General features: G+C 46.7%; 1 protein-coding gene across 4 annotated transcripts in view; it reads left to right on the forward strand.

The window, feature by feature from the left end:
- The window catches only part of ARID1A (AT-rich interaction domain 1A), a 68,784-nt gene that overhangs the window by 39,812 nt on the left and 11,361 nt on the right, over positions 1-17,611 (forward strand). For 2 of the 4 annotated variants that reach the window (XM_040229560.1, XM_040229562.1), the window contains exons 5-11: positions 11,563-11,803; positions 12,072-12,164; positions 12,719-12,886; positions 13,598-13,910; positions 15,241-15,386; positions 15,475-15,584; positions 16,783-16,992. In XM_040229560.1, coding sequence (XP_040085494.1) covers positions 11,563-11,803; positions 12,072-12,164; positions 12,719-12,886; positions 13,598-13,910; positions 15,241-15,386; positions 15,475-15,584; positions 16,783-16,992 — 1,281 coding nt within the window. The remainder of the gene's footprint in view (positions 1-11,562; positions 11,804-12,071; positions 12,165-12,718; positions 12,887-13,597; positions 13,911-15,240; positions 15,387-15,474; positions 15,585-16,782; positions 16,993-17,611) is intronic. The other 2 variants (XM_040229563.1, XM_040229561.1) reach the window with 1 other exon arrangement.

Raw genomic sequence — 17,611 nt, forward strand, 5'->3', positions numbered from 1 at the left:
CCGAGTCAACATATGGATGAACTCAGTTGCCTTGGTGATAGTGGCTTTCCTCCATCTTTATCTCCTCTTCCCCTTCTCTCCTGTTGGTGCTTTTACAACCTTCTGCAAAGCTGTTTGGGAGATGACCTCAGTGAGGTACCTACCCTGGTTCTGTCATTGTCCTCCTTCAAGAAGACCAACCAAAATCCAAAAGCTAGCTCCTCGGTGTGGGACTGCCAAGCTGTGTCTTGTCTTTCTGGGGAAGAGGGTGAGAAGCAGTGGAGGGTGAGAGGGTATCTTGGGGTTTTTGAACAAAGTTTGCCTAGCAGTGCTATCTTTACAGAAACCAGTGGGGCCCCCTGCAGCAGAGTGAGAATCTGGGCCCAGAGGGGAGGGCCTGTAGTTGTGGAGCTATGTTAACATACTTGATAAATCAAGCATAGAATCAGCTCTGTTGTCTTTTTCTCATATTTCTAAGATACTTGGTGTTCTACCTGAAAGCTGTGATGAAACTGGTGTGTGATCCAGGGCTGTCCCTCTGGGGGCCACTGCTTGATCTCTTGTTCCGTCTACTTTGGTGGCCAGAACCTATTCCTCCTCCACACCTGCTGTCAGCATGGAATTGTCTGGTATTGTGACGTAATCTCTGATTGCCCTGAGGCGGAGCTCACCTCCAAGCTGTTGGCTTGCTTCCCATTTGACTTTACCCAAGGGAGCTAAGAATCCTTGCCTTGCTGAAGGTGGGAACTGGGCCTTGGAGGCTTAAGCTGACAGCGTATCTGTCCCTTCCTGAAGGCCAGCTTTGATGTGGGAAGAACCCTGAATGTTGTTTTCTGAGATGTGAGCAGGTGATTTCCTGATGGTTGGGGGAAAGGTAGGAGAGAAGTTCCCATAGAGGCTGAGGATCTGTGCTCAGAGGCACTGTTACCACGAATGTGTGTCGTTCCCTCCTCCCCTCCTTCGTCTTCTGCCTTTAGGATGTGTCTTTCCCTGTATATAGAGTTGGTGGTTTTGGTTTTAAAGGCCTTCAGGGTTGATGGCTGTCTTTTCTGGTTTAAGCTCTATCCATTTCCCACTCAGATTTGTTTGTTCCACTCTTCCCTCTAAATCTTTGGATTTTGTCTAGACCTGTAGGTCATGGTAGGGAACACCACTGGCAGATACACATTTAGAGCTTTAAATATCAAACCAAGGAGGCCCTCCAGCCCCCAGACCTTGGTCTGCACTGTGTTCAGCCCAGTGCCAACCTCACCTTCCTCTCTGGTGCACATCACATCCCCCTTGCTTTCTGGTTGCTGTATTTCTGAGGAGCAGCCAAAGGAGGTAGACACTTAAGGTAGTACCCCTCCCCCTTAGACTTCTCAGACCCAGAATTCTACTGTGTTTTCTGTGTTAGTTCCTGTCCCCCTTTTCCTAGTCTCCTTGCTCAAGTTCAAGGATCCAAGCTGATGACCATGAAGGAACATGGTCTGTGTGGTTGGCCTTCCTGATGGCATGCAGGACTTGGAGAAAGTAGGGAGTTCTTCACTTCTGTGCCTTCTCTAGCTTTACAGTGCTCTTTTCCTGCTGGGATTAGAATAGCCCTTTTCCATAAATATGCACCGGTCTTGACTGCTCTAACTCAGACCCAGCTCTGCCCTAGTTTCTTTGTTTTTTTTTTTTTTTCAAATTTGAGTCTTAGCTAGTGACCCTTAGAACACGCTGTACATTTTTGGCCAAGAGGTGGTTTTTGACTAGAGAAGACATTCTCTATCCTGGCCTAAGTGAGAAACCCTGGTAGAGGGAGGGGTATGTGTCAGAAGACTGGTCAGGTAGTAACATGGGTATCATACAGACCTGGTGGGGTCTGTGACAAACCAGAAAGCAAGGTTTCAATCCATCAGCACTCTCTGGGAGTTCTAGGATCTATTGTTTTCACAAGTTGGGAACCTGGATTTTTTTATGTAGAACGTCTATATCTTTAGAAAAATCTCTGTGGGGATGTTGGGCAGTGGATTAAAAGGCTCTCTGGGGTCTGTGGGTTGGCCCAGGCAGCGTCTTGTGGGTTGCCCATGTAGCTTTGGTTCCCTTGAACTGGTGTTTATAATTTTTCTGGGGGTGGGGTGTGTGTGGGGAGCACTATCTCTCTGTCGCCAACTCGCATTGTGTTTGGTGTTTGTTTTACTGGTTTGGGGAGGGGCCAGGGCAGGGAGATGTTGAGCAGAAACTCTCCAGCTGAGCAGATCTGTGGGAGCAGAATATCGACCCCTGGAAAATCAGTGGCTGCTGCAGCGGCCGAGCTGCCGTCTGAAGGGGTGCCCACTGTAGGCATGCCGGCAGCCCGGCAGTCTTTCTTCTCCCCTCTTTTCACCTCAGTGGCGCCCTCAGCCTTCACTCAAAGGGTCAGACCTACCTCAAGAGATTCTGCTGAGGTGGATTAGGACAGCAGGTTCTTGTATTTTTGTAATTAGATGGAAATTTCTCCAGTGACACAGAGACTCGCCTCCCAACAGCCTCCTCTCCAGCGCAGTTCTGTCAAGAGTTCTTACCAGGTGGCCGAGGTCCTTCCAGCGTCACACTTCTCAGTTTTAGTCAGGAAAGTCAGTTCCCTTGATGACAACACCCGAGAGTCCCTCCTTCAACTGTGGAGGTCTAGAGTGAAGGTACAGTGTTGTGTGAGGGGAGGGCTGGTAAAGAAGAGAGAGACTAATAGAGATGGGATCTAAAGAGGATGCTTTTGAGTAACATTTATCAAGCGTTCTGTCTTTCGTGGGCCTGGCATTAGTAGTAACATTGGAGGCTCTCGCCCCATGAGCTAGTGCGGATAGGGGCAGACTCAGCACAGTGCCACCAGTCCTGAACTTGGGGTCTGGGGGATCTTGAAGGGACTCTGGGCTTTGTCTGTGGAGAGAGGGGGGATCAGGGAAGTTATACTGTGGTTGTGGAGGCTTTGCCCCCACAAAGCTGTTCTCATCTTTGAAGCTCCCAAGGCAGAAAACAGCGGTAGTCTGTAGTCGCTGCACGGATAGTGCGATTTCACACGACTGGTCTTCCCACCCGGTTCTCTTTGATGGCTGGGAAATGGGCCGCCTGGTAATGTCAAGGCGCGTTCTGTCGCCCCATCGTTGGAGCATGCTTGGGGGGGGTTTGGAGCTTGCTTGGCTCATTCCCCTGGAAAGGAGCTTTCCCATGTTGTAGTTTGGGGCTGCTCAGCAAGACCCAATTGTCCTGCAGTTTGGAAGGGTGGCTACAGGGCCCGATGAGGAGGAAAGTGTGAGGGTTTGAGATTATCCGAGATGAGGCCACCTGGAGGCCAGGAATGTGTTGACTTCTCTCTCTGAGCCCCACCCTTGTGCCTGATAGTAGGATTAGGGCACGGAGCACAGACAGAGATCACATACCTACTTTCATGGGACTTCTGCTTGTCTCCCCAGATTCCAAGTCATTCTCTTCCCCCCTCCATCCATTAAGTACCCTTCTGAGGACCCAGAGGTGAGGAAAAGTACTATACCCTTTAGTTTAGAAAAAGTGGGCTTAAATTAAGAAAGTTACAGGTGAAAGGGCTGACTTGAAATAACCATGAAAGAAAGTTTAGTAAGGAAGAGTGGCTAGGAAAGAGAGGGCCACACAGTATGGTAGACTGGGGGAGCTGAGTCGTCTAGTTTTGCTCTTTCCTTCTGCACAGAACTAAGTGATGCCGAGTGAGGTTAGCCTCTTAGAGTCACGTAGCTAAGCACCCAGCATGTCTGGAGACAGGCTGTTGCCTCATGTTGTGTGGAGCATGGAGCCCAGCCTTTGATGTTGGCAAGCTGCCACCTTATGGTGGGAAGAGTGCAGGCTTTGGAGTCAGAAATACGGGTTTAAACCCAGTTCTCCTGTTTAACAGTTTTCGGTCCTTGGGCAAGTCGTTTAACTTCTGAGCTTCTTGCTTCTTTGCTAAAATGGGCATGATCCCTACCTCAGAAAGTGATGTGAGAATGAATTGTGAGCCAGTCATGTACCCTTGGGTTGAACACCTGAGAGTCATGTATTCATGTCAGTTCTGAGTCCCTTCAAGAGGAAGATACGGAGGATCTTGCTTTACTCCTCTTTCTAACATTCTTTGAATTTGGAGATTTGGTCTCCCAGAGCTTTCTTTATGAAATTCAACATGTACATGTATGGAATTTCCTCTTGGAGGTGGGTGGGCCCTGAAAAACGTCCTGGAGACAAGAAGAGTCTGACCTTTTCTCTACTGTGCATTCCCCACCAGGCAGCCAGAAGGTACCGGGAAGAAATCATTCATTGTCCACAGAGTAATAACCTGTAGAAAAAGGGAAGAGGGAGTTTGGTGAGGGTTTTTTTTTTTTTTTTGGAAACTTGGGGTGGGGGGTAAGAAATAAGAGTTCTCTGAGCCTTTCCCAGAGCAGTTTCTGCTTTTCCACACAGTGAATGTAGTCCAGGCAGGATGATGGTCCCAAACTGTAGGGTAGTGCCAGTCTCCTTGTCTTTTCTTTCTTCTTCCTTGAAGTGTGAAAGTCGCTCAGTCGTGTCCAACTCTTTGTGACCCCATGGGCTACACAGTCCATGGAATTCTCCAGGCCAGAATACTGGAGTGGGTAGCCTTTCCCTTCTCCAGGGGATCTTCCCAACCCGGGGATTGAACCCTGGTCTCCTGCATTGCAGGCAGATTCTTTACCAGCTGAGCCACAAGGGAAGCCCGTTTGTTCCTTAGTGCCTGCTTAAACCCTGACTGGGGAGTAAGAGGCAGCCTCTTCTGTGTGTTGATTCGTTCCTGGCATTTCAACCAGCAGTGCTCTCTAGGGAGGGTTGGCATTTAATCTCTTGGACAAAGACCCCTCATTGGAACAACAGAGCAGCAGTCATGTAACTCTGGAGCCCCTTCTAGTCTGGGTGGGTCAGATCACCCATCTTTCCATTTAGCAAAAGACTGAAGGAAAGAAAGAGAATTATTGTACTGAATATTTGGGGTGGGGGAGGTGTTTGATAGAGGTAGTCTCTTCTTCCTCTGATCCTTGACAAATAAATGTTGCTTTAAAGAAGGCTTTATGAAAAATCAGGCCTCCTCAAAACTTATTTGTCTTAAGTCATTCCTAAGTTTGTCAAAACTATTGCCTCCTTTCCTACCACCTACCTTTCATCAAAGGTTAAGTTTCCACAGCCTCTTCTGTGCTCTTCAGGACTCCCTCCCATTCTCCAGCCTGGGGGCAGCCTCCTTCCATGGCCGTGGGTCTGTTAGGCTAGGCTGGCAGAGCGCTAGTGCAGATTTGGTCTCTTCAGTCTGTGCATTTGGGCTTTTTTCATCCGGGCCTTGTCATTTAAGTGAGTATGGCTGAGTTGTGAAGTTCCTACCACATACACATGCACCCCATGCTCCCACACACACACATTTACTACAAGTGTGTGTAGTATTTACCTGGGGTGGATGGTTTCCCTGCCAGTAGTCAGCACAACTTGGCAAAAGCTCTTCACAAGTGAAAGAGTATGAGAACTCCATCTGGGGGGTTAACAAAAGCTCCATTTCTCAAGGATTCAGCCAAATTTCTGAGAAAACCCTGAACTGAACATTGCCATGAAACTTCCTTATTGATGTTTAATCTGCTCAGCAAAATGCACTGATGTCATCCTTGTGAGTCTCTGTGGGGAGATTGTTTAACCCCCTTCTGTAACCCCGATCTGGTGTCTTTCTGCTTGAAAATGTACTCAATCAGGCAGCCAATTCATGTTAGAACTCGCAGCTCTTCCTGTGAGAGCACTAGCAAACCCCCGCCCCACACCCCCGATGAGGTATGGACTGTGTGATTTTCGGGCATGGTTTTGTTGTGGTGTGAAGAGAAGGTGTTAGCTGCTGAGTTCTGTTTGTCAGCAGAGCCTGACAAACTCATGCTGGCACTCGCTGGGGCTGGGCAACCAATCACAGCTGGAACGCTTATCGTCATGGAATCCCTATGGGCTTCCTCTATCAGGTCATATCCCAAAATAACATTGGGCAGTATTTCAAGTGAAGAAACGAAGGCTTTCGGGGCTGTAGCCAGCCTGGAGTGTGAGATTCTGTGTGAAATAGTTGGACCTGCTCCAGCGCTTTTGATCTGCATGGTAGATGAGCAATAAAATGCATGAAACACGTTGGAAACACGTGAGGAAATTCTCCCTGGCCCTGCTGCTTCCTTGGAACTGGCAGGGCACTGAGTGGGTTGATCCTCACCTCCTGTCTCTCAGCAGGATTGTGCTTGGAGGAAAGCAGAGCTGGGAAAAGAGATCTTTCCACTTACATGGCATTGCTGTAGTTCTTCCAGCAGTCCTCCTAGAAGGCACCTGTTGGGTGGACTTGGGAGAACTGAGACACAGGGTCCTGAAATGCTAAGAGGTGGCCCCAGCAGAAAGAGCGAACAGGGGCTTGGATTGTTTGGACTTCGTGTGCTAAGTGTCGTAGGAAGTCGAACTTGTTAGGCACATTGAAGTCTGACTCAACAACCAGACATCCGGCTTTTTGTGGAACAAAAGACCTGAAAAACTGGCTTTTTGTAGGGTAGAAAGCAGAGGTGTGTCCTGTGCGATAAAAGGACACAGAGTTTAGAGCAGTGTCCATGTAGATGGAGCGGGGAGCCCTCTTTTGGAGTCTTCCGCCTTTACCTCTCCCTCTCATTTCCCAATAAAAACTTTTCCTGTGATTAGCTGCTGGGACTGATGGGCGTGTCTTACATCTTACACTGCCGCGTGTTGTTGTGTCTCTTATTCCAGGGTACTGCTGCTGGTATTGCATTTTCCATATGGCCCTGACTATGTGGTGCCAGTAGAGTTTCTTGCAAATGCCCCAGGGGCATCACAGACTCAGATTTGTCCAGTCATCTTGTTGTTTTAAGTGACAGAACTGAAGCCTAGCTTGTTGCTAGCTTGCCCAAGGTCACAGCTGATAAGTACCAAGAGCTTTAGTCTCCTAACTCAAGGTTGTGATGCTTTTTCCTCAGTCTTTATGGCATCACAACGTAATTGAGAGAGAGAGAACACAGGCTTTGGGGTTCAGCAGATCTGGGTTCAAAGTCTTAATTTCTGTCACTTACTTGGTGGGTGGCTTGGGCATGTAACCTAGTCTCTCGGAGCATCAACTTACTCCTGTTTAACATAGTAGTGGTACTAGTACCTACATCTGAGAATTGTGGAAAATTAAGGAACTCCATAGCGTGGCTCAGGTGGTAAGGAATCTACCTGCAATGCAGGAGAGACCCGAGTTTGATCCCTGGATGGGGAAGATCCCCTGGAGGAGGGAATGGCTGCCCACTCCAGTATTCTTGCCTGGAGATTTCCATGGACAGAGGAGCCTGGTGGGCTACAGTCCATGGCGTCACAAAGAGTCAGAGTCAGACATGACTGAGTGACTAACACTTCCATTTCCATAAAATGTCCAAAGCATCATAGATGCTCAATATTAATATAAATGCTCAGTTCTTTCCTGTGCTAACATTCTAGTGTGTTTTGTTTTTTTTTTTCAGTTTATTTATTTTGGTTGCACTGGGTCTTTGTTACTATGCGTGGGCTGTCTCTAGTTGCGGTGTGCAGGCTTCTCATTGCAGTGACTTCTCTTGCTGCAGAGCACAGGCTCTAGCGTGTGGGCTCAGTAGCTGTGGTGCTTGGGCTTAGTTGCTCTGCAGCATGTGGAATCTTCCTGGACCAGGGATCGAACCCGGGTCCCCTGCATCGGCCGGCGGTTCCTCATCCCTATGCCACCAGGGGAGTCCAACATTCTGATTCTTAAAAAATTTCTTTTTTTAATCAACCCGTCCTCCGACCAGTTGCCATCTGATGAAAAGGGTAGTTTTGAGGGACTGGCCTCATACCAATCAAATGAGAGAGATAAGAAGATTAATGCTGATTCTTTCCCTACTGTTATTCTCTGCCCAGGCATTCCAGTCCACGTGGGCTGCTGTTGACAAGTGGTTTATTTAGTACTTTTTCTCCAGAGGAGCCTCAGGGCCCTTTACCAAAACTGACAGCTCTCCTCAGAGTGCCTCTGTGAAGGAAGCCGCCTCGTTGCCACCACAGGCCTCTAAGCCCCTGGGATCCCTCGGCTGGACTAGGACATTCGCCTGTGTGTCTCTGGAGAGCCTGGTTTATAACACACTCTGTAACTGAAGGAGCATTTGCAGGCTTTACTCTGACCTTGTAGCAGTGGTCGGTGAGCTGGTAGGGTTTTTTCCTTTTATTTTTGTTTATTGAGATACAGTTGACTTACAACATAATACTAGTTTCAGGTGTATAACATAATGATTCAGGATATGCATATATTGCAAAACGAGTGCTGCAACGAGTCTAGTTAACATCATCTATAAAGTTTACAGGGGCTTCCTGGTGGCTCAGACGGTAAAGAATCTGCCTGTAGTGCGGGAAACCCAGGTTCGATCCATGGCTTGGGAAGATCCTCTGGAGAAGGGAATGGCTACTCATTCCAGTATTCCTGCCTGGAAAATGCCATGGACTGAAGAGCTGTAGTCCATGGGATGGCAAAGAGTCGGACACCACTGACAAAACGTATAGTTGCAGAATTTTTTTTCTTGTGATGAGAACTTTTGAAAGATGTCAGATATACAGTTTTATTAACTCTAGTCACCATGCTGTACATCACACCCCCTTGGCTTATTTATTTTATAACTGGAAGTTTGTACTGTTGATTCCCTTCTCATTTCTCCTTCCCCCTCTGGCAGCCAATCAATGTGAGCTGGCTTTGTTTGGTTTTAGATTCCACATGTAAGTAATATCATATGGTACTTATCTTTCTCTGACTTCTTTCACTTGGCATAATGCCCCCGAGGTCCATCCACGTGGTCACAGATGGCAAGACTTCATTCTCTTTTATGACAGTGTTCCTGTGTGTACACGCCACATTTTCTTTATTCGTTCGTCTGTCAATGGGGTTAGGTTGCTCTCCTGCTTTGGCTGTTGGAAATAATGTTGCAGTGAACATGGTAGTATATGTATCTTTTCAGGTTATTGCTTTGGTTTACTTAGGATAAATATCCAGAAGCAAAACAGCTGGATCACTTGGTAGTTCTTTTTTTTTTTTTTTTTTTTCATTTTTTGAGGAATGTCCATACTGTTTTCTGTAGTGGCTGTACCAGTTTATATTCCCACCAACAGTGCCTAAGGGTTCCCTTTTTCCACATTCTTGCCAAAATGGGTTTCTTTCTACTTCTTGTCAATAGCCATCCTAGTAGACATGAGGCTCGTTGTGGTTTGGATTCCTTTTCCCTGACAATTAGTGATGTTGAACATCCTTTATTTTTTTTCCCCTCCTCAGTTCCTCAGGTCTCCAAGGATATACACCAAATGGAATAGGGGTGCCTCTACTGAAAGCAGCCAAAAGAGAGCAGAGGGGAACTTTGAGTTTACTTGTACTATCTGCGTTATTTTTACCATGAAAATGTTCATGTTTTACTTGTTTAATTAAAGACAAAATGTTTAAAACAGTTTTTCAAGGCCATTGGAAGAGTTCTTGTCCTATGGCTGGACCACTGATTCTTGTTCTGTTCCAAAATATGCTGATTTCTTTTTCCTCTAAGCAAGTAGCTCTTATTCCTAGAAGCTGGTGGTTTGGTAAGGAATGGAGACAGTAGGAAGGAATGCGAGGGAAGCTCATGGTCCCTAAAACAGAGCACTGGGCTGTGGTTTCTGTTATAGACCAGGGCTTAACAAGTGGCTTTCAAGGCCTTTTCTGGCCGACACAGTTGGCTCCTCTTGTCATCTTGCTGCCACTTTGGGTTTACCCTTCTTGGTTCAGAAGCCAGGTGTCCTGGGACAGCTTAGCTCTCAACGTGGAAGGAATCCTCTGTTGGGATGAACCCAAGGCTCTTTAGAACTCCAGGTGCTTTAGTTCTTTGAAAAGAAAGAGGCCCTTTGGTGTTACCTAGAGGAGGGCTTCTTGAGTTCTCTTCCATGCTGGGACTAATTCTAATTGCATTTTTAAAGCATGCTATGGTGTACTGGATCTGCTTCTTACAGAAAAGCTAGCATTTTCTGAAATCTCAGCTAACCCTGAGAGCTGAACATAGACACAAATGTACACCTACCTGCCTGCCTTGCCTTCAAGGCAAGCTTTGTTCCCACAAAACTCAGCAGAAATACTCCCAAGCTTGTAAAGTAACCAACTGGTTTGCAAAAGGTCCAACCAACCTGGACACTTGGGGAGAGCTTAAGAGGTACTCTTTGATCTCCAGTGTTAGTGGTCTGACTCTAGGCTCAGGATCCCCTCGAACTCAACTTTCCAAGGTGAGCTTGTTGTGGGAATAGGAATAGACTCAAATCAGGCCATTTTGGATTCTTTTCCTCTTCAGATGTGTCTCTTTAAGAGAACTCTTTTCTTAACCATTTGAGTCTTAGGGTTTTCTTAGACCTGAGCCTGTTCCCAAAGCTTTCATCCTTTTCTTCAAGGTATAGTTAGTTCCCAGCTTGAAGTTAATGTATGATGTTGAGCCTGTGGTGTTGCCAGAGAGTGAAATTGGGCTGGGGTGGGGTGGGGTGGGGATGCATTTCCTGGGGTGAATATCTTCCTTTTTCTTTTTTGGCTGGGCCACATGGCATGCAGGATCTTGGTTCCCTGACCAGGGATCAAACCCATGCCCCCTTCTGTGGAAGTGTGGAATCTTAACCACTGAACTGCTAGGGAAGTCCCTCTTTTTTTTTTTTTCCTTTTTCCAAGTGTTTTTTCATATTGAGGTCCTGATTGCTAACCTTGGGGTTTTCTGACGTAGCGTGAACTTTGTAAGAGTGAACTCTTTACAGTTTAATTCAAGACATAATCCCTAAGCACAACCCCCAAATAAACACCAAGTTCTCATTGAAACATAAAACTAAAAAAAAAAAAAAAAAACTTGGTTTGTTCAGTTGGCAAACATTTGTTCATCCCTGTTATTGGCCAGGTGTTAGGAATGTAGTCCCAGGCCTTCTTGGCAGTTAAGGAATTGTCTGTGTAATATATCCCTTTCTTACCTCCTACCCCTTATGTTTTAAAGTATGGCAACTTGGAGTGAGTTCTTGGTAAATGTAGGTTATAATAATCTGATGCAGAGGGGATCTGTGAATGTTGCCCAAACTTGTTAACATTTTCTTATAGCTCCTGGTGCCATGCTGGCAGTGTTGTAAGTTTCCCGGTTGGAAGAGAACTAAAGGCTCCCTGAAAGAGCTGCTCTCTTATGACTATAGAAGTTGGGGCTGGGAAAGAAGATGAAAGTATTCAATCTGCTTCTGGTAGATAGACCAGGGGTCAGCAAACAATAGCTTGTGGGCTAGATACTTGTTTTTATAAATAATATTTTGCTAGGGCACAATCACATCCATTTGTTTACGAATTGTCTGTGACTACTTTTGCACTCTGATGGCCTGAGTTGAACAGTTGTGACACAGACTATATGGGCTGCAGAGTCTAAACTATTCTGTATCTAGCCCTTAATAGAGGGTTTGCTGTATGTAAGCTCTAGTATCATGAGTACATAAATGTGTGCCGTGTATTTACTTGGCTGTTTAAGGAAAATATTAATCATGTAACAGGATTGTTGAACAGAGAATCTTTCTGCCTCAAAATTGCTAACCCATATCCTTGTGTATATGTTCCAGGATCTGTCTGGTTCAATAGATGATCTCCCCATGGGGACAGAAGGAGCTCTGAGCCCTGGCGTGAGCACATCAGGGATTTCCAGCAGCCAAGGGGAGCAGAGTAACCCAGCTCAGTCTCCTTTCTCTCCCCACACCTCCCCTCACCTGCCTGGCATCCGAGGCCCCTCCCCATCCCCGGTTGGCTCTCCTGCCAGTGTTGCCCAGTCTCGCTCAGGACCACTCTCGCCTGCTGCAGTGCCAGGTACCATCAAGTGCTGGCCTCTGGGGAAAGGGAAAGAGGACTGCCGTGCCCCCCGCATGATATCAGGGAGTCCCAGCCTTCCACTGGCTGAGAGATTCCCTTCAGCGTTTGAAGAAAGGAGATGGGAGCCCCTTTGCTGGATCCTCCAGTGTATGGGATCCTGGGAGGTTCTTGGCCTTCCCAGAAGCCATTTCCACTTCGAACTTAACCTGCTGACTAGGATTTCCAGGTGTGGCCATGACTGGCTTACTTCTTTCTCTCTCTGGAGCAGGCAACCAGATGCCACCTCGGCCACCCAGTGGCCAGTCGGACAGCATCATGCATCCTTCTATGAACCAATCAAGCATTGCCCAAGATCGAGGTGAGAGCCTGGGCTTCAAGGGAGAGGGGTGGAGGGCAGAGGCAGACCTTTGGTTGATTATTTCTGCAACAGCTTTTGGAGAACTATATGACCATGAGGCTTAGGACAATCTCAGCAGCAGGTTGTGAAGTTAGGATGGGCTTGGCCATCTTGGTGGCTCCAGAATTACATCTCCCCATAGCCATTTTTGTTGGTCATGTGTTTTGATGGATTACCCCTCCATTGTGCCCTATTTGGTCAGCAAATACTAAATACTTAGCATCAAATCTTTACCCTGTAAATCCTACAGCATTTATCAGGGATTTGGGGCAGGGGTCATTGCCTTTTTTTTTTTTTCCCCAAACCTCCATTTAGTAAAAACAGTTGGTATGCCCTGGGTTAATGACTGTGTCACTTTTGAGGGTGCCTAAAAGAACACATAATTATACAACAAATAAGAGACTTCATGTAAGTATTTGCTAAAGAAAATGTAGATGGTGAAGTCCTAGGATAAGGGAGAGCATTCGTTCCCATGGTACTGAGATAATAACTATGTGGACACTACCCACAAATAGGTTACATGCAGAGGAACCCCCAGATGCCTCAGTACAGTTCCCCCCAGCCCGGGTCAGCCTTATCTCCACGTCAGCCTTCCGGAGGACAGATGCACACAGGCATGGGCTCCTACCAGCAGAACTCCATGGGAAGCTATGGTCCCCAGGGGAGTCAGTACGGCCCACAGGGTGAGTATACTACCCAGGTAGGAGTACATGGGGTGAGACTAGAAAAGAGTTCTTTGGTTGATACGCTGCTATCTGGGTTATAAGAGTAGAACTACGTTTGCCTTAAATCCACCCAGGCCGGGCCTTAAAGTAGAGCAGGACTGCTATCATGGGAAAGTCCTTGAATCTCTCTGAGCCTCTGTTTCATCTGTAAAGTGGGGATAAGGTAATTTAGCCCAAGACAGAGCACAGACACTTAGTAAATGGTAATTACTGGTTATTAATTTTTATCTTTTAGTAAATTAGTCCCAATAGAATAGATCTTTGCTCAGAATCAGCCCTAGATGGATCTCAAGCTGAATTTCTTCGACAGAGCGTGGAAGATGAGTATGTAGAAAGGAAGAATTCTGGGAGTTGAAGGACCTGGCTTAGCAGCCTAGCCAGCCTTGCTGCCAGCCAGCCTTGCCCTGTGCTATGCTGTCTTTAAGATGAGGGGCAACTGAGTCCTGGCTTTATACACTCCTGTCACACCCTCCTTACTTTTTTTTTTTAATGGACTGTGAGGTTTTGTTGTTCTTTTTTTAAAGAGACCATGAAATCGGTCTCTTGCCAGACCAAATATTGAATGATTCCCATTGTTTATGTCTTTAGAGTTTTAGAGTTGAGCATTATTAATGAGTTGCCAGTGAGTCACTAACCAAGTCTCTGCATCTTCTCTCCTTCCCCTCCCAGGAGGCTACCCCAGGCAGCCAAACTATAATGCCTTGCCCAATGCTAACTACCCCAGTGCAGGCATGGCTGGAAGCATGAACCCTATGGGTGCTGGAGGTCAGATGCATGGGCAGCCTGGCATCCCACCTTATGGCACACTCCCTCCCGGGAGGATGAGTCACGCCTCCATGGGCAACCGGCCTTATGGCCCTAACATGGCCAATATGCCACCTCAGGTTGGGTCAGGGATGTGTCCCCCTCCCGGGGGCATGAACCGGAAGACTCAAGAAACTGCTGTCGCCATGCATGTTGCTGCCAACTCTATCCAAAACAGGTAAGGCCTGGGAAGTGAAGGGGGACGGTAGCAGTGCAAGGAGAGCATTTCATCTAATTGGGAAGCAAGCATTTAATCTAACTGCAGAGTCGTTTAGGTCGTGGAGATACTTCTGGACCTAAACCATGTTATCTTGGTAAATAGGCATTTTATCGAGAGCTCTTTAGAAAACCAGGTTTCTTTACAGTGAAAAAGACAGCAGAAGTGCTGACTTGTAAGCATCTCAGATTGGTATCAGACATCATATGTAAAGAAATGTATAAAGTATACGTTACTTTGATTAGTAAAATAGGTCTTCAGAGTTTATTTCTTCTGCCAATCCAGCTTCTTGGTTTCCAAAAATATTTTTAATGATGCACATGATTTGGGTCTGTGGCGTGGGAAATGGAGGATGGTGAGGTTGTGGGTTGCCATCTCTCTCAGTCTTCTGTGTGGCCCTTTGTATTTGACGCTGGTGCAAAAGTGCAAGAAGGCTCGTGTGATTTGGTTTATGACTCCAGCATTCATCTCTTCCTTGGCCACTGGCTTCAGTGACTGTGATTCTACCGTTTCTGAATGCTCTGTCTGTGTACCCCATTGTTGATGCTGACAGTGCTTAAAGTGACTCTTAATTGGGATGTTGGTGAACAAAGGTAGACTAGGGTAACTGAATAAAGAGAGGTGGATTTGGTAGTACTTTAGGATGATAGAAACACAAAGTTTGCAGTAGGCCCATCAAGGAAGAATACAAAGGGGTGTCCCTGGTGGCCTAGTGGTTGGGATTCTGGCTTTCACTGCCATGGCTCAAGTTTAATACCTGGTCAGGGAACTGCGATCCCACAAACTGTGCAGTGTGGCCAAAAAATAAATAAAACTAAGGTGTTTTTTTTGTTTTTTTTTTTTTGAGGTGTAGTTAAAAATGCACAGCCCCTCCAGGTGCTATGCTGCGAGTTTGGTTGGGGTGACATGACAGAGTAATAAAACTGAGCATTTAATCTAGGCCTTTTGCCATAGCGAGGGCCCCTAAATGGAAACACAGCTTGACTTTGGAGATGCCTTAAAGGGAAGTAGTATTTAAGAGACACAGTAAGACTCCATTCTTCAAGGAGTGCATCCTTTAAAATTGAGCGATGATTTCCTTTTGGGAGCTTAAACCCTCTTAGAACTTTCTGTGGGTGGTAGAAAATAAGAATATCTATGGCATGGTTGTAGGTTATGGGACCCATAAGACTTTCCTTTGTAAGCCTAACTAGATGATCTTGGCTCGCACAGCCCTGTTTATCTCAAGTCCTAGTTTGAAAGCTTAGTGTCTCTAACTCTTGGCTCTCACACTCTGCATCTTCTTCCTTAGGCCACCCGGCTACCCCAATATGAATCAAGGGGGCATAATGGGAACTGGACCTCCCTATGGACAGGGGATTAATAGTATGGCTGGCATGATCAACCCTCAGGGACCCCCATATCCCATGGGTGGAACCATGGCCAACAATTCAGCAGGTAAGTTATAGGCATTGCTCACCCCAGGGATTTCTTCCAGAACGGTCTTTGTGTCAGAAACCCATTGGACTTTTCTCTCCTTTTGTAGGAATGGCAGCCAGTCCAGAGATGATGGGTCTTGGGGATGTCAAGTTAACTCCAGCCTCCAAAATGAACAACAAGGCAGATGGGACACCCAAGACGGAATCTAAATCCAAGGTAATGGGTTATATCTTGACTCCTCAACTTTGTGTCCCATCCTTTCAGTGATAGGAAGGAAAAAGAAGAGAGGGTGATTAGACCTCCAGCCTTTTATATGACACCGGCTAGATAATCGTGGCAAAGGGTGCTATTACCTCTTCTTAACCATGAAGGGTCCCAGGATAATCGTTCATTGAATTAGGTTTGAGTTAGCCCAAGGGGTCCTAATGTAAATAACATAGTGTTCTCGTGGCTGTCTGATACGGAGGAAATGCCAGACTGGCAGAGTAGAATTCTCTACGCTGTACTCTCTGAAACTGTGACCCCTGTCCTTATGCACTGATAGATGATGTATGTCATGGGTGACTGGTTGTTGTCTTCCTGGACCTTCCTGGACTCAGAACAGCAGGAATGGTTGGTGCCCTATGTTCCATAAAGGGGGAGAAGAGGCAGGTGGGCTTTGGGTCCTTGACCTCTCTCAGGTTGGTCCTGGGTGTGCTCTCCGTTGGGCTGTGTGGCATTCAGGGGATCTGCTTAGTATTTGAGTCATTTAAAATATTTCTGCCCTTCGTCATACCTCATTTTCCCTACCTTATAAAGTAGGGGAAATAACAATCATAACTGCCACCTCTTGTGGACGTTCACCTCTGGCTTCCAGACCCTTTTAGTCATCCTCATGTCTTGGATAGTCATCCAAAGCCATTCAAGCAGAACCCTTCCTTTCTTGAGAGGAGGAAAAGTTCCTTTTCATTTTAGTCTATTGTCTCAAGGTCATATTTTTGAGTTTCTTGAGTTCTCTGAAACGTCTGTAAAAGCGTGTCCAGGCTCCTGGGTAGTGGTGTGGGTGTATTAGTGACACTGATGTCAGGTGGACTATAGGGTTTGACTCTCAGTCCTGCTACTGAAACACTAGGAGATCTTAGGCATGGCCTCCTTGGTGCCTGCTGCCTTACGTTTTAAGAAAAGGATAATTTGTAATACCTAATGTATAAAGGCCTCTGGCACAGCACTCAATACCTAATGTATAGGCAGGGTTAGCTTGCTTTCTTTACAGGAAGGTCTAGCTCCCTTTTGGTTTTTGTGAAGGCAGGGCAGATGTGAGTGACCACCCCAGAATGAGAAGCTTTACTACTGCCCTAATCAAGGGGCTTCTGAGACCCCTAGCATAGGCTTTGAATCTGACCAGTTCCTATGAATCTTGACCTGCCCCTTCCAGAAATCCAGTTCTTCTACTACAACCAATGAGAAGATCACCAAGTTGTATGAGCTGGGTGGTGAGCCTGAGAGGAAGATGTGGGTGGACCGTTATCTGGCCTTCACGGAGGAGAAGGCCATGGGCATGACAAATCTGCCTGCTGTGGGTAGGAAACCTCTGGACCTGTACCGCCTCTATGTGTCTGTGAAGGAAATTGGTGGATTGACTCAGGTGAGTGCCTGGCACTTGGCTCCCCCTGTGGTTTCAACAAGCCTTTCTGTAGGTACTCAATGGCCTCACTGGTGCCATGCTTCCCACAGGCACATCACTCTCCCCTGCTCTCTGAGTCACATACCGACAGGCCAGGGAGCCCAGGCCTTCCAGAAGACAAGGCCACAGGAGGAGGCTGAGGTCCCCATGGGTAGCGTGAAGTATTAGCATTATTTTACATGTTCCCAGAGTCCCCCTGAGTTGCAAATCAGGGCAAGTCTTTGAGCATTCTGATTCCATGGCAGGCAGTTTGGAGTATGAGACAAGGGCAAGATTCAGAGAGGGGTCTGGTTTTGAATTCTTTCTTAGCCACTTACAACCTGAGTGACCTTAATCAAGAGGTATAACCACTCTGAGCCTTCATTTTTCTTATTTGTAATGTAGGGACAGTGTGTATCCTGCTAGACTGTTGAAAGCTGGAGATAATAATCAAACAAAACTTGGAGCAAGATTTGTGCCATGTAAATTGGTCTACAGGATGGTACAAGGGAAGCCAGAATAGTTGCTGATCCTTTCATTCTAGAAAGCTTCCCAGTGGAGATGGGACTTCAGGAGCTATTAAGTAGAAATAGTTTATGAA

The sequence above is a fragment of the Oryx dammah genome, unplaced genomic scaffold (assembly GCF_014754425.2).
Source record: "Oryx dammah isolate SB20612 unplaced genomic scaffold, SCBI_Odam_1.1 HiC_scaffold_27, whole genome shotgun sequence".
Lineage (NCBI taxonomy): Eukaryota > Metazoa > Chordata > Mammalia > Artiodactyla > Bovidae > Oryx > Oryx dammah.